General features: G+C 38.4%; 1 protein-coding gene across 1 annotated transcript; it reads right to left on the bottom strand.

Annotated features, from left to right (window-relative positions):
* Window positions 1–6267: 6267 nt before the first annotated feature.
* LOC124181592 (glutathione-specific gamma-glutamylcyclotransferase 1) lies at window positions 6268–14784 on the bottom strand. Its single transcript, XM_046568298.1, has 4 exons — window positions 13570–14784; window positions 9120–9155; window positions 8605–8867; window positions 6268–8517 (listed from the first exon to the last, which is right to left on the bottom strand). Exons 1-4 carry the CDS (start codon window positions 13720–13722, stop codon window positions 8238–8240), a joined length of 732 nt encoding a protein of 243 aa, XP_046424254.1. The 5' UTR covers window positions 13723–14784; the 3' UTR covers window positions 6268–8237.
* Between the last annotated feature and the right edge of the window lie 2919 nt (window positions 14785–17703).

Genomic DNA, 17703 nt, shown 5'->3' with positions numbered 1-17703 from the left:
ACTGACAGCTACCGAATTTGGGGTTGCGCGAAAAACGAATTGAAATAATTTATTGTAAACATGAACCAGGAACCACGGAGCGCTTGTCCTGGAAGCCGAGAAATTTTATTAGCGGACTGACAGCTACCGAATTTGGGGTTGCGCGAAAAACGAATTGAAATAATTTATTGTAAACATGAACCAGGAACCACGGAGCGCTTGTCCTGGAAGTCGAGAAATTTTATTAGCGGACTGACAGCTACCGAATTTGGGGTTGCGCGAAAAACGAATTGAAATAATTTATTGTAAACATGAACCAGGAACCACGGAGCGCTTGTCCTGGAAGTCGGGAAGTTTTATTAGCGGACTGACAGCTACCGAATTTGGGGTTGCGCGAAAAACGAATTGAAATAATTTATTGTAAACATGAACCAGGAACCACGGAGCGCTTATCCTGGAAGTCGAGTTTCACCGCGTAGCAGACCCGAAGCGCGGGATCGGGGACGTTGAGAACCCGGTACTCGAAATACGTAGCGGACCCGAAGCGCGGGATCCGGGAGGTTGAGAACCCGGTACTCGAAATTTGCGGAGCGCGACTCTCATGCGTCCGCTCTACTGCGCGGTTGTTTCCAGACTGAGAAATTCGGCTAGCTGATTTTGAATTGGTGACGTCACTTTCTGAACGTCCGACATCCAAACTATGGTTTCAAACTTTGATACTATGTATGATGATGTATGATGTACGATGTATGATGTATGATGTATGATGTACGATGATATGATATGATGTATAATGATTTTAGCTTTCACATTTCATACGAGAAATACACACTTTATCTCTCCTGCCGATTCCAGACTCAAGCGGCCAGGCCCTTCGATGGTCAGCCGTTGACTGAAGATATATTCTTCAGTGAACGGGTCGGCTAATAACGCTGCCGTTCTGCGACAGTTGGATGATGAAAAATTTCGCTCGTATCTTTCAAATGTGTGTTAAAATACACTCGAAGTGTTAAGAAGCGTCGTTCTTTCTCTCCCTATTACCTTTCTAGGTCTTTAAACCACTACGCAGCGTTAAATACCGTCTCATATACGAAGCATCCATTTCATCTCGTTCAAAATTAGCGCATCCGTGATGTATTACAGTTACTCTGAATTTTTTTCCATCCGAATACTTTTCGAAAAACAATTCTGCTCCTCTACCCAACGCAGATACTTCACTTGCGACCAGCTAAAACAACGTTTCGATTCTATGCCTATGAAAATTCAAGATCGAGAGAGCAAATGAAAAGTTGTTGGAATAATTATGAATACTAATGTTATGGAATACATCGAGCGCGCGTCGAATAGAATCCCATTTCGAAATGAATAATTCTTCTCTTTTCATATCATAGCTAATCTGGTAATATAGCTAACTAGGATGGTTGGAGGTGTTCGGAAATGTTAGGAGGTGGTCGGCGCTAGCAGAAGGTGATAGGGGGTGGTCGAAAGTGGCCATTGATGGTCGGAGGCGGCAGGGGGAGGTAGGTGTTCGAAAATGGTAGGACATTTCAAAAGTTAAAGTCGACGATGATCCGGTGCATCAATTTTATCGTATATTTGATAAATTATTCCTAAATACATTGAAACATATGTATTTGTAATGAAATATCATGCAATGAGCTGTGTAAACTATAAACTATAATTTCTATCGAATAGCTGCTTTTATGTCAACAGAGCTTTGAGACTCAGTTAAGTTGGATCTCGATTTTTGCCATCGTATGTAGGACATTGGGTTACAAGAACAAATGCGAATTACGAAGAACTCCGTATTAGAGATAAGGATATTTTAGTTCAAGTATACCTATACACAGAACTCCGTATGTGAATATACTAAAACCTCTGTGTTTATTGTAAAAATCTAGTTTTAAATATGTGTACATATGTATATACACATGCATAAGTATACATATACATATATACACATACATGTACATAAATAATTGCCAAGAAATTAGAAGCACTCACAACTTGTCGCAAATAGAGTAAAACGTAAGGTCAATAATATACAAATTACACAAGCGCAACGTAAAACGTGGCAAGGGTAATCCTAGTGCAGTGATTGTATAAACTGAAGAAGTATACATTTACATATACATGATATAAATTAATAGTCCAGAAAAGAGTATTTAGAGAGCTTATCTAATTCCGATCTTGTCACAATAGATCATTAACATAATCAATATACGGTTAAAGCTGTATTAGCTACATTCACTATTAGAGATAATATTATTTCTCCATTTTTACAGTTATTTAATTTCTTGTACAACAATTTTTCAAATTTCACCGCAAAATGCCCAACGAGTTCTCGTTGTGCAAACACGAGTCAAATTACCTCACAGATGGCATTACATTGATTTTTGCCTCCTCGCGTCGAGTTATAAATACAGAGAAATCTCAATGAGAGCTCATTTCTATAAGATTTATTGTAGTGTTATATTCGTAGCTGTACCTGTTATTCTATATTATATACTGTCCTAAATTTTAAACACACGGTACAACAATGGCTGAAAGCACAATGGCAAGAAGAGAGGAGCAATTTGCATCTTAATCAATCTTTTCTTCTTTATACGTAGCACAGCGATGTCACGTCGGAGGATATGTACTAGTGGATCACTAGGTGGGGCACAGAACTGAAACATCATTATGTTAAAAATCTTCAACATCTCTTACAGAACGTAGGTACGTTGCCAGACCTTATATATCAACAATGAATATTCATAGAGGCCATATTCATAAATACTTACAAAAGTAAGCTAATATTTTACCCGCAATTGCTTATTACTGATAAGTTGATATGATAATATCCCCTTCCCACCCCTCGCCTCCCCTCACACGACCCACCCTGCCATACCTACTTCTGCTCCTACTCCTACTCCTACTACGACGACTACTCCTACTCCTAATCCCACTCCAACTCCTACTATTCCTACTTCTACTCATATTCCTACTCCGAGTCCTATTCCTACCACTACTCCTACTTCTACTCCTATTTCTACATCTTCCCCTGATCCTACTCCTGATGCTGATTCTACTTCATCAAATATTTTAAAAATGTTAAACTCACCGAGCACGAATCCTTGTCCTCCACGTCGTCCAGCTCGACCACCTCCAACCACCGCCAACCACCCCCGACGACCACTGCTAACCACCTCGGGTTATAACTGGAATAGTAATAAATATTTTCAGTACAAGAACACATCAAAAGTATTATGTAAGGATTAATATAATTAAATAATCTCTTAATACGTAATAAATTTCATGAGCTACTAAATATGTGCTTGTACAAAAAATGAATTGAAATAATTTATTGTAAACATGACAAGTTTGAAATATTTTAGATGAAATATAATTACAATTGCCATCAAATATTATAAAAATGTTTTACTCACCAAGCACAAATCCTCGTCTTCCTCGTCCACCTTGTTCTCCTCGTCTTCCTCGTCCTCCTCCTCGTCTACCTCCGACCACCTCCAACGACGACCGACGACCACCGATAACCACCTTCGGTTGTACCTTCAATAGTAATAAATATTTTCAGTATATGAACACATCAAAAATATTGTGTAAGGATTAATGTAATTAATGAACTAATCAATTATATAATAAATTTTATTAGCGCATTCAAAGCTACTGAATATGTGCTTCGGGAAAAATAAATTGAAATAATTCATTGTGTACATGACAAGTTTGAAATATTTTAGATGAAATATAATTACAATTGCCATCAGATATTATAAAAATGTTTTACTCACCGAGCACAAATCCTCGTCCTCCTCCCCCACCTTTTTCTCCACGTCTTCCTCGTCCTTCTTCTTGTCCACCTCAGATCACCTCCAACACCCACCGATAACGACCTCGGGTTATACATGGAATAGTAATAAATATTTTCAGTATTTTAACACATCAAAAATATTGTGTAACGAATAATATCATTTTTTTATGGACAGATTTAACCAAGAAGATAATGAGAAAATTAGAAAAAATTATAGAAATTTTACTAGCACGATGATAGCTACTGAATTACGACTTGGGCGAAATATGAATTGAAATAATTTATTGTAAACATAACAAGTTCAAAAATTTTGGATAGAATAAAATCCCAATTGCCATTGAATAGTAGAAAAATGTTATACTCACCGTGCAGAAATCCTCGTTCTCTTCGTCCACCTTGTTCTCCTCGTCTTCCTTGTCCTCCGAGAGTCGAGTTTCATCAGGTAGCGGACCTGGAGCGCTGGAACCATGGAGCGCTTTTCCTGAAATTCAAGCTTCACCAGGTAGCGGACCTGGAGCGTAGAAACTACGGAGCACTTGTCCCTGAAGTCGAGTTGCACCAGGTAGTGGACCTTGGACGCAGAAACTACGGAGCGCTTGTTCTGGAAGTCGAGTTTCACCAGGTAGCGGACCTGGAGCGCAGAAAGTACGCAGCGCTTGGTCAAAAGTCGCCAGGTTAAGGACCTGGACAGCCAGAACTACGGAAAATCAGTCCTGCAGATCAAAAGTCACCAGGTCAAGGACCTGGACAGCCAGAACTATGAAGCGTTTGTTCTGGAAGTCGATTTTCACCAGGTAGCGAACCTGGAGCGCAGAAACCACGGAGCGCTTGTTCTGGAAGTCGAGTTTCACCAGGTAGCGGACCTGGAGCGCAGAAACTACGGGGCGCTTGTCCTGGAAGTCGAGTTGCACCAGGAAACGGACCCGGAGCGCAGGATCCAGGAGGTAGAGTACCCGGTACTCGAAATTTGCGGAGCGCGACTCTCATACGTCCGCTCTACTGCGTGGTTGTTTCCAGACTGAGGAATTCGGCCAATTGATTTTCGTCTATATAGATCAAGAGAGAAAAAATTTTGGGTGACGTCACTTTCTGAACATCCGAACATCCAAAATTTGGTGTCGAACTTTAATACTATGTATGATGTATGATGACTTTAGTCTTTACATTTCAGACAAGAAATACGCACTTTATCATTCCTGCCGATTCCACACTCAAGCGGCCAGGCCCTTCGGTTGTCAGCCGTTGACTCAAGATATTCTTCAGTTAACGGTTTAGCTAATAACGCTGCCGTTCTGCGACAGTTGGATGATAACAATTTTTGCTCGTACCTTTTAAATGTGTGTTAAGATAAACTCGAAGTTTCAAGAAGCTTCGTTTTTTCTGTCCCTGTCAAAAAAAAATCGCCAACAGTCACCCTTTTAGGCCTTCAAATCAGAACACTGCGTTAAGTGCTGTCTCATACATACGGAGCATCCCATTTCATCTCAATCAAAATTAGCTCATCCGTGATGTATTACAGTTACTCCGAATTTTTTTCCATACGAACACTTTCCGAAAAACAATTCTGCTTCTCTACCCAACGTAGATAGATACTTCGCTTGCGACTAGCTAAAATAGCGTTTGGATTCTATGCCTTCGAAAATTCAACATCGAGAGAGCAAATGAAAAGTTGTAATAATTATGAATATTAATGTTATGGAATACATCGAGCACGTGTCGAATAGAATCCCATTTCGAAATGAATAATTCTTCAATTTTCATATTATAGCCATATTATTGTAGATAATATGATTTGTCTCCTGGAAAATTATGAAAGTTACAGTATGCATTACGTATTAATCGTAAATAGATCATCTATATTAATATCGTACATGGACCGCATATGCATATACATATACTTTTTGGTCTCTGCGTCATTATTACATCTGATCTATTATTATTTATGATCTATGTATACATTCTTCGCTCGGGTACCTATACCTTAATCAAATCACTGTTTTGCTACGAATTTTGGAAGGAATTTATTCTCATTATTAATTTCTTGTATCGCGGAGGTGGTTGGAGGTGTTCGGAAATGGTTGGAGGCGTTCAGAAATGGTACGAGGTGGTAGGGGGTGTTCGGACGTGGTAGGAGCTGCTAGGAGGTGGTAGGAGGTGGCAGGAGGTGTTTGGCGGTAGTTGGAGGTGATCGGCGGTGGTCGAGGAGGACGAGAACGAGGAGGATAACGAGGGGGAGGAAAAGGCAGAGGACGGAAATTCAAATTCCATCGGTCTAATTCTTGGTCCCTGACTCAATGACGTTTGCAATTTGATTCGATGATCAAAAAACGGGTTGCTTTGCACCTACGTTCTGTTGAACAATTGTTTGGTTGTAGAAGCCATTACATTGGCTTGCTATGAATTTGAACGTACAACGTACAATGATTGTGGTATCACATTATCTTAATAGTTTTGAAAGAGAATAATAAACAATTGTATTAAAATTTACGAAATGCTCAATTTATAAACAAATACTTCCTTCGTTTCACAAAAGTTAGGCTTACAATCACATTAGTAATCACTAAAATATAAAAATAAATTAAAACATACTTGTTTAAATGTATCAGCCGCAGCCTCCATTGGCTAGTTACAGTATGTAAGGTATAATATATAGGTACGGTTATAATTCTTACCAGAAGGCAGAAAACCCTTGCTTCACCTTACGTGACGGAATCAATTATGCAGCTAGAATACACGATGCAATTAATAAACGGACAGGTATTCGTGTATACTGCAGGTCCTCACAAGGTGAGTCAGGAAATATATTTGAAAGTTAAAGAACATGAAAAGAAATTCTATGGGTGGAAGAGATTCTCTCAATATCACCGCCTTCTGGAGTGAATCAATAACGAATCATTCACCGCAATAGTTATTACGTGGTAATGCGCACATCGAGGAAGGACTAATCACGCTAATGCCAGAACTTGTACCGAATGCATAGACTCATATGTGTGCAATTTGTGAATAAATATGTATAATACGTGTTATAAATTTTTACTACGATTTGCTATTATTGTACATTCAGCTGTCGTTAGGAATTGATTATGATAGTAGATGCTGGTCACTAATGTCATCTTACGAGAAAGATAAAGTTCAAAATGAGTGAAAAAATACAGACATTTCTTACCAATCATCGCGTAGCATATATGGATACAATAGCCGTTCACAAAAGCCCTGAGTTATTACACACGTAGTGTAACGACAAAAATTAGTACTCACAGTTGGCCAAGTAAAATTACACACATATCTGTCCATAATTAATATTTAGTTTAGGACAGATCAATACCTTCAATTCATATCATAATTACCAACAGACGATTACTGTGACAAATTATTTTGGTCCCGTGATCGAAAGTTGCGTCTCAGTCTATCATAAGTATGTACATATTAAGTCTTATTATAAGATAGTTATACTTCATGGGCATAGCCTGTGTCACGAAAAATCTTCACTCGTGTATTTTAATGCGATTTTCACACCCCGTTTCTGAACATTGGTATCTCACATGCCACTTAATTCATCCTATTAAATAAATACGTGCTGCATTTTAAACGAAAAACATTCGGATATTATATTATATATTCCTTATATACAGATGAACCTAGCAAGTAATTTATTCCTTTTAAATCAGTGTATCAATCAGCAAGGTTAATTGTCATATAAAATGTTATAATTCTGTAGAATAATTATTTTGACGTCGATTCTGAAATCGTTTGTTGTTCTTTGTCTTGTTCTAATAGAAGGAAGGATCAATGAATTGACGCAATTTTACTATAGAATGAGAGAAACTTCTGTCTTTCAAACAGTCCATGAAAAATGTTCAACGTAACTGATATATATGTTCGTAGTTATAGTATTGTACATTAATCCTATTTGTTGAAACAAAAAGAGATCCTCTCTAGTTCTGCAGAGTACTACTCTTCGAAAATTCAAATCACATAGAGTGAAATTTTACAATCATCCATACACACGGTATATTTAAAATGGCAATTTTGCCTACAAACCTGTGTAAAATTCTTCCAAAATCCCTTAATGGAATTATTTTCCAAGCATCTTAAAGCTTATAGAGAGCCGGCGACTGTTATCAAAGAAAAGAAAATAAACAAAATACCCTGCTAATCAAATGCCACTACTTATTCGATACTGCATTTTATTATTAGTTGATTGCTATCAAGCTAGGACGAAAGAATTGTGTAGGACCGCATGCCCTGTCAAATGGAAGGCAAAAATCTTATTCCTATAAAATATAAGTTTTTATATAAGTCATGTTACATCGGCACAAGAGAATACTTGTAATCCCGGGAACAGTCGTCGCGCCCCAAAAGTAACACGAATTTCTTAAAAATCTTTTGTTACACCGGTCACGCCCGGGTGTCGTTTCCGGTTTCGTGCAGTGACGCGCAGCGCACTTTAAATATTTAGGCAACGCAGAGTCTTTGAAGGTACTCTCGACGTGAACTGGAAGGATTCTTGTCTTAGAGGATGCGCAACGTTATCATCCTCCAGTCTGTCGTCGAGCACACCTTCCGGTTCGTCGACCTCGTTCAAATTTATGTCGAATTCCCTGTTGCCCATCAGCGTTTTCAGGCACAGTTTCTCCTCCTTAATTCTCGCCCTCACAAGCATCTCCAGGGTGAACAAATGCTCGTCTTGAGCGTCGGGCAGATACTGATGCATAAAGTCTGCTAGTCTGAAAAGCAGAATAAAATTACATGTCACGCTCTGATCACATTCCTGGCATTCCTAAAATTTCTCTACAGAATTCATTCGAAAGTACCTTAGAAGGTATTCGACGTTATGGCCACTGGGACCTGAGCATTCGGTGATTTGATTCGCTATCGTGCTGACAGGAGCATCCCCTAACCAGTGTTGATTTCCGCTAGTCGCGATGTACACCAAAGCTGGAAAACTCTGGTTTCCATCTCTCGTGTAAAATGTTGTTAGTTTCGTCAGATAACCACCCAAGGTACACTCTCGTTTCTCCAAATAAGGCAGGGCTGCGTTACCACGCAGCTCGAAGGCACGTCCCCAAGCTATTCCCTTAAAATTGAAATTAAGACGAGTTAACGTACAAAGTTTCATCCACCTTAAGTGCGAAGGCTATGAATCGACAAAATTGTAAGCCGTCGATCCAAAATTTGTAAATACGCCTGCATTTATGCAATCCACTGCACGTTCCATCAAAACTCGCCTACATTTCGGCAACTACGTGTACAATTTACCGATCGCCTTTTAAATTGCCCGTGACATATTTTCCACAAATAATATGATATAACAAGTCAAACTATTTACCTCTTTGTCTTCGATCAGGGTTGCAACACGGCCAGGCTAAAACAAAAGGAAAAGTATCGATAAGCCAAAAGCATTGCATCATAATTAAACTAACCAACTATGTCATGACTACGGTCACAGTTATTAGAAGAGTCTTATCTTGGCCAGACATATTTAATCCTAAAGAAGCCCTGGCTTATTATATCCTGTTATAGCATAAGAGGAATGTATACAATATGCTTATGCAATTGAAAACAAGTGGAACAGATTTCACGAATAACTGTTCTTACATTAGAAATATATATTTGTTGTTACTACGAAGCAGAACGAGGGTAAAAAATCACAGAAACTTGACACCTTATCGAATGGATGACAATTCATAGTTCTGTGCCCCTCGTCTATCAATTCTCGATTAAATTTCAAGAAGACTAGGAATATAACTGGGTCAACGAACGAGAGTACTATGCATAGTAAAGCGAATATCTAAAAATTGACGCCAGTAAATAAATGAAAAGGTTGCGTTTCGTCGAGACCACAACAGTCCGTTCAATGACCGTATCGAATACCGGAATACCTGCAGTACTTATAAGGTTATGAAAACTAGAGTTAGATTTCTTCTCGTATTTTTATCAAAACTTTCAACAAAAGATACTCGTACATCCAACCACGTTCGTGATGCAGGACCAGGGTTGGATTGCAAGACCTCGGTTGAAATCGATACTCCTGTCTGGTTCAACTTGTCACTGAATTTTCTTTCACACCACGCTATACCGATATCAATTACCACTGGTAGCTTGGGAGTAAGAAATTGGATGACCGATACTTGTCTGGGAATTATACTCAACGACGCTGCTGATTTTCTTCTTTAAACTTTATATACCATATAATGCAAAAAATAAAAATACAAAAATATCTATATCTTCGTAGGTGTATTGATAACTTCTTCGTCGTAACATTTTTCCAAAGTAGCATCTTCTAAAATTGTACAGAAAAATTAAAATATGATAATTACAAAAGCGTCGAAAATATCGTAAAGTTTGTTACAATTCGTTTTTTTTTTTTTTTTTTTTTTTGCCTTAACATTTCAGTGACGTAAGTTTGATTCTAAAAATTATCCTCGCGTCGGTTTGCCAACGGTCAACGAAATGATTTTCGCGGTCGAAGAATAAATACCAATTTGAATTGGTTACAAGCCAACGAAACCATTACACAGCGTACCAGGCACGCGGGTTATACGACCGTGGAAAACTTGATATATCCAATTCACGATGTCCTGTATGTTATGCTGTAAAACGCCAATATTGACATACGATCCAAGATTGAAGTTAAAATAATGCCAACGTGACTGAAATTCACGCTGGAATTGGGCACCGGAAGACATAGGTATAAGTTAGAACTCTGAATGAAATGAAATGAATTGGGTATGAGGCCGTTTTGCAAGCGCGGTTCAATCGCATCGTTTTCCATAGCTTTGAGCTTTGGGAATTGGTAAATTGGCCGGACAATGAATTGAAATTGCGAGGCAATTGGGTGCTCGGAGCGCTGTGAATTACAGTGATCAATTCATCAGGGTTCTTTGTCAACGTGTAAGTAATGTAAATCCCTCCAAGCACGTGTTCCTGGCGCAAAATTTGGCGACGATCAGACGTCACTGTTTGAAGCATTAAAAAAAAAAAATAACAAGAATAATTTTAACCATGCGTGCGAATAATCAAAACGTAAAGATTAGAAACTAAAAGAAGAAGCGGCGAATCGACCTTGGGAGTCTTTAAGATATTCGCAGAAAGTGAAGAAACGAAAATTTACGGATCACGGAGAGGGACTGTGATCCACGAAACTGGCAGTATTTATAAATCAAACAGCCTATGATGAAAAAAAAACATCAACGCTTTGTTTTTTTGGGTTGCTGCAAGTGCCTCTTTGATATATATATATATATATATATATATATGTACTTACCAAGAGTGAAACAAAGTTTGAAAAAATATTTAATACAGATATAATCAAAGTGGATGAAAGATGAAGAGACGATACAGGAAGAAAGGCTAATGTGTACTTATATTATTTAAACATCCAAGAGACATTCCGTATACTGCTGTTGAGCCAAGAGAATTACACGTGCAGCAGCACAGCGCCCGATAAGCATGCCTACACAGTTCAGTCTACAATAACAAAATGTTATACAGTTTAGCCTGTAATCGCGACAGAATAAACCTAGACGTGTCACACTAGAGAATTGACATTGCTCAGATCATATACTATAGGTATTATACATTTTTCTCGTGCCAAGTTAACGAGTCAAGAATTTTCTCGCCAGTAATGTATAATGTATATATTAGGAATCTACGCATACGTACTACGTGTATGCATACTTTCCGTGATAGTCAGCAATTAGCATTCAAGCTTGAAATCGAGAGGAGAGAAGAAACAAGCAACTATCAATGACTCTAGGACTCTATTTTGTATTCATTTACACTTTAAACTACAAAATCAATTCACGTTCTGCTGTAATCGGCTCCAAGTCTGGAATAAAAATGTTACCCATCAGCATCAGCGGAAGCGATGATTATAATTCACAAATGAAATTGCAAAAACTGAATGTAAAGCGCTACGCTGTAATAGCGAATATCGAAACCGATAATATTCAGCTTGTGGTATCCACGCAGAAGGTGAATTTGCAAATGAAATTTTCCGCTCAACTTGACCCACTTACATTTTGTTCTTCTAATTTTGTCCGGTTTATTGAAGCCGAAAAACTTTACAGCCTTGACAGTAATTCATGTTCTTATTTCACACAAGGTCATTATCATTTTTTTTTTAACGGTGTTTAACGATTATCAAGAACATTCTGCGATCTTCGTCAGGCTTACTGAGCATTTGGGAGGTCAGTTTCTTCACATAAATGCTGTGTGTGCAATTATATTTTGATCCTTTATTCGAACCAAGAATCATAACAACCAAGATTAAGCGAAATTGTTACAATGATTGTACGTCGACACGGAAGTCCCCTTTTCAACTATTTCAGGGGGTAATAATCTACTGTGACTACTATACGTCGTTTGCTAGTTTTGGCATTAACATGTATATTTCCAACAACAATAAACTTTCTAGGTGATAAAGTACCACAATATTATTGTAATTTCTTTTTCCGAGCTGCTAGTTCCGAGTATGACATATTAAACGTTATATTCAAGTATATGTTATTCAACAAAGCTCTGAATTTTTAAATTTTCTCATAATACACAATGACCCTACATTCGCATTACTTGCTGCAATACAAAAACGCTGGGTTTATCAACATGCAATCAAGTATAGTGTCCTCTTTACACGTACATACATACATATGTATATATACGAGATAAATCTGCGGTTACTCCAATTAAGGAGACTTCAAAATAATCGCGCGAAAAGCATATACAATAAATGTAAAAAAGTGAAATAAAATACCACGATATTATAGGTGGATCGCCATTGCGAAGCAGCAGCGGCATATCTACCACTTGGCACAGAAACATCCAACTTCGGGGAATGAATTGGAAACTACATACAAAACCTGTATCGAATTGTTGGTAAACTCTGCCGTCGAACACAGCGCGATGTAAACGTGACGGGATGGAATTTACGATGTAGTAATATTCGGATAAATATAAAGCGTATTTCTATACATACATAGGTATGTAACACGTGTCGAGTATATGCTAAAGCAATCCGGCAGTTGGCAATCAGCGATCGAATCGCGGAGCGATCTCTGCTGCGAAATAATTTTCTTCGTGCCAATACGTGTTCGCATCGCCAGTCTTTCGTTAATAGAACAAAATTTTCTACCAAGGAATGGTATTACACACGCGTATGTATTCTAGCACGCCTCGAAAACGTGCCCGCGAAGATATTGTAACTGTATATTATATACGTCTATACATAAAACTCTGAGGAATATTTTCAAATCGGGCCGTCGTGTTTTTCTCTCTCTCTCTGTCTATCTTTAACCAAGTTGTTTAACTCTGACCATTAAATTTCAGATACTAGGTTACTGGATACACATACAAGTGTCACGACTCGTGTTTACGTTCACGCAACCCGCTGTTTCAAATCTCTTTTTCAACTAAAGGGCTACAGCTTTTCTGGAAAGTGAAATTAACAGCAGATTGTTCTCGTCGTTTAAACAAGATATCAGCGCTACGGAAATGATCAAATGACGGGAATGTACTTTCATAAGTGCAGTGTACAAACGTCAGAAATGTTGATTTTGCGGAAGTTTTTATAGCCCCGTGTTACATCTATTTTATCTTCACAGCCTTGAACAAGCTTGAGTCCAGCATTTCGTGTCTAAGGTCGAATCTTCTCTGCGTAGACCGAAGTTCACAAATAGACGACAAGTAAAAGTCGAAGTAAAAGTACTATATCGTAATTGATCTGTGAGAATTGATCTGAAGAGAAGTTCTAACAGGTATGTTAAGAGACATTAACTTACCTTGTCAGCGGTGCCTCGGTGAGTGACATTTCCCTGCCAAAATTTTCTGGTGAAGCCCCTGATGTACCCGGCGAGGCTTTTCTCGAAATCGAATCCCGGGTGCCAACACAGGGATCCGTATCCAAAAACCCAGAGTCCAGTCACTGCGTTCATTTTCGGCTTTCCAAAAAGTCTCCGGAAGCGATTGCTCTCTTCTCAATCTCTCTCGATCTCTTCTAGTCTTCCTCAAACACGCGATTTATCCGATCACGTCTATATCGTGCACGAAGCAGTCTCTCGACGGTAAGTTTAAAATATTTTGTTTACTTTTTATAATCACTCGACGGATCGTTCCGCAATCCTCTTCTTCCCCGCAACGCGTTTGCTTGCACTTGTTTGCACAGACAAAGATGAAATAACGCGGGAGCGTATCAAAGTTCTTATTGAATTTAGTAAAAAAAAATACGAAGCTGCACACCGAGCAGCGATAATTAATTAGGTACACTGTGTGTCTGTGTCGATGCAGCAATAACAATTGCGAGTAATAACAGATGTAACGGTGTAATAACGGTAATAGTAACAACGATAAAATATATATCACAGACCGGGCAGTGAGTCAGTAATTGGCTAAGGTAGAGGAAAATATGTGCAATTATCTAAATTCCTAGTCCTTTTTCGTCACCGCGATTCCCATGATCAATCAACTGCTCGTCGGCAGTCTGGTCAAGATCTCCGGGAAGTTCCGCAGGTGTACAAAAAAGAGTATAATCAGTCGGGTTACAGAATGATCGACAGCCATCTATGCGCGTGTTGACATCGACGCTGTCAAGTCCTGCACAACAGACAGCCGGCCGCTACGTCGTCAGTTCGTTCGATGAAATATCGTTCTACGCCCGTTCGTATTTTCGCCGATTTACCGACGCCGGTTCTCTCGTACTTTTCGAGTACTGTGGAATATTCGCTCCGCTCGGCGTGCCCTGCTCTATTAACCACCACGGCAGCATTTAGCCGGTATATATAACGCGTCCTTCGTGTTCACACAGCGACGTGGTGCACGTATGTGTATATATGTATTTACGTCCTCGGTTTTCGGTCCGTCGACGAGGCGTCCGCGTCGCGAGTCGGCCGCTGCACTTTTCTAGGGACCCGTCGGGCGTCCGATCACGACGGTCTTTGATTCCTGAATCGCGTCACGCGAGCCACGCTGCTGAACTGTTCACTGACATCTGTTTCACTGTCAGTGGGAATAGCAGACGGCGAAAAGCCGCCGCGCTGCGCGTGCGTTGGGAGAAAAGGATGATGAAACAACCGTCGCGGGTTGACGCACCGTGTCTCTCATCCGTAGCCTCGTTTCGAGGGCCTGTGATCTTGAGGGAGTACGACCACGTGCGTCTCACAATCAATTGCAATTGCTCTTATTATGTGGTTGAAGCGGAAAACGTGAAAATACATTACTTGGTATTCGGTCGTAATATACGTACACTGCTCTTTCGATTAGATTAAAGTGATCAATTGTAAACGTTCTCTTCGCAATTTCCTATCGCTTGGCGTCCTGATGTTGCGTCGTGAGCTTTCAAAATTCCAACAGCTATAAACTAGGAGTGCGCGGTATTGGAAATTAGGTACCGATTTTGGGCACGGGTTTCGTATTCGGTAGTTTCGGTTGACCGAAATATCGAATTTTCGGTAAACTCTTTAATCTACAAATACCATCGGAAGAAGACTAAGAATAATTTGTATCGAACTGTACTAAATATAGATAATCTAAATAGTATTTAGTTTATCAGAAATTTCGGTATGTACTTCGGCATTTATCGAAATTTCGATATTCGGTATCGGCATTGGCAGAAGGTTCCCGTGTCGATACATTCCGAGAAAGGAGATACCGAAATACCGCGCACCCCTGCTACAAACTAACTACAACCCCTAATTCCCCCTCCTTCGACTTTTCGAAGAATCCTAACGATGAACACAAATTCCACTTCGCTTTCTCAGCCAATCATCACAAATGATATTTTCTAGACTTCCTCGAATTCCTCTCCACTTCTATTCTTATTCACTTCCAACAATTCAAACTAATAAAATTTATTCTTAGTTATAAAGATTTCCTCCACTCGAACACGTACTCTCCGTGAATCTGCTTTCTTAGTCTCTTCAAGATCGTACCGCACTCGCGTTATTCTATCTATATCTATATAAGTTATTTCATATTGTATCGACCACTGCAAACTTTAACAAATTTTACGATATATTTTTATACACTGTTAGGAATTAACAACGTCTCATTTGAAATACCCTCAATTCTTTAATTATTTAAGCGAAAATTCTGCATCAAAAATGCTCAACAGTTGAAGCTCGTATGTGGTGCCGCTCACTTTATTATCCAAAAGATGTTGCAGAGTCATCAGATTCGTATGTAATAATGTTATAAAGAAAATTACCAATGTTATAATTTCCTATATATGTATATTTCTTACCAAGAAATTATGAATTTCATCATCTGGGGAGGATAAGACTGAAGCGAATAAAATTCATGTGAAAGAATGACTAATTGGTGAATTCGAAGATTTACTTTAATTATCCGACTTCGGATTCAGTTAATAAATTGAGAATTTCAGATTGTAGAAATCGATATTTTATGGATTATCTTGACGAGCTCTAAATAGCTTGAAAGTGATAGTTGTTGTTTTTCAGTAAAGAGTACACTACAAAGATGAATCTTTTTTTTGACCTGGCTGTGTCTCCATTCTTATGGTTACTTGCACCGTCGACCAAACGTTAATTAGCTTAAGATAACCCGAAGATGAAGTCTGCGGTTTTCCTCTGACGCGGACGCCGCAATTTTATGCGTAAGACGTGACGCAAAATCGTCGGCATATATGTATGGACGAATGATTCTCGAAATTCCTGAAACGCTTTTATACTTCATCCCAAGCAATTTATAAAAAATATTTTTGGCTCCTTATTTAATTAGAATCATGGCAATCATTTTGCGCATGGGCGAAATCATACAATTCTTCTTCAAATTTTTAGTGCTTTTCTTGTTTGTGGAAAAAAATGTAAAATAGTGATTTTGACATCACAAAAACCCTCAAGATTCTAAGAGAAATCTTAATTTTGATGTTTATTGTCAAGAAGCTGTGGAAAAGTACAAAAAATGCATCTTTAAAGTACAAACAGTAATTTTTCAATCACGTGCCGTCCAATTTTCTGCCAATTTTAAATTATTTTGCTGCAAATTTGAAACACTTTACATCAAAATAGGTGTTTCCAAATGGTGAAATTAATCGGTTTTTATAAAGAGAAAAAAAAAATAAAGTCATGAGCTGAGCTACATATATTATGACCATAAGTGAATATGACCTTAGTAAGTGTATATTTAGCTGCAGGTAATCAATTGACTGTTCAACCACCTTCCAGAATTATATATTCTCCTTTCGTTACGTCATTGGCGCAGAACAAGATGCTTGCAGGCCAAGGGATCATTGGGGGTAGATCCCACCATTTTCACTGTAAATACGCTAAAATGCTCAAAAAAAAAATTCGGCACGGTCTACTCGAATAATGCTTAAATTCATTAACTAAACCTCTACCTCCTAAGAAACTAGCTGATATTTTGGATAATTGCTGACGCAACCAGCTACATATTGCATCGTTAACTTTAAATTACAGAAGCACAAAAGATTTAGTGCACTTTAATTGTCAATTGTTTTAGTAGTACATTCACACTTATTGAAATCATGACCTTGCTACACATACGAAACTCGTGTATGTTAATTTTTTTCCAATCAAGAACCCATTATCTCAATTTGGATGAGACATTTTTTTATATAGAAAATGACAAATTTTCCAAAAAATATCAAATTAAGGGAAAAATATACCTCTCAAAATTGATGTTTGTTCTAGAATCTCAATATTTCTCTGTACAATAACAAATAGCCTTTTGCTTTTATGTGTACTGGAAGAGCACTAAAAATTATGAGCAGAATGGCATGATTATGACAAAATGTGTGAAAGAAATTTTTTCATATTTCTGTTGTCCTTTGTGATATGCACTATTTAGGAGGTGCAAGAGCATTCCTAGAATTCGAAGAATTCGGGTTTCCTGATTTGAGGTTTTTGCTTTGAGTTGCAGCGAGAAATTAATTTTCACGT

This window comes from Neodiprion fabricii, chromosome 4 (genome assembly GCF_021155785.1).
Source record: "Neodiprion fabricii isolate iyNeoFabr1 chromosome 4, iyNeoFabr1.1, whole genome shotgun sequence".
NCBI lineage: Eukaryota > Metazoa > Arthropoda > Insecta > Hymenoptera > Diprionidae > Neodiprion > Neodiprion fabricii.
Note: the sequence above shows the minus strand (reverse complement) of the source record. Positions and strands in the feature narration are given on the sequence as shown.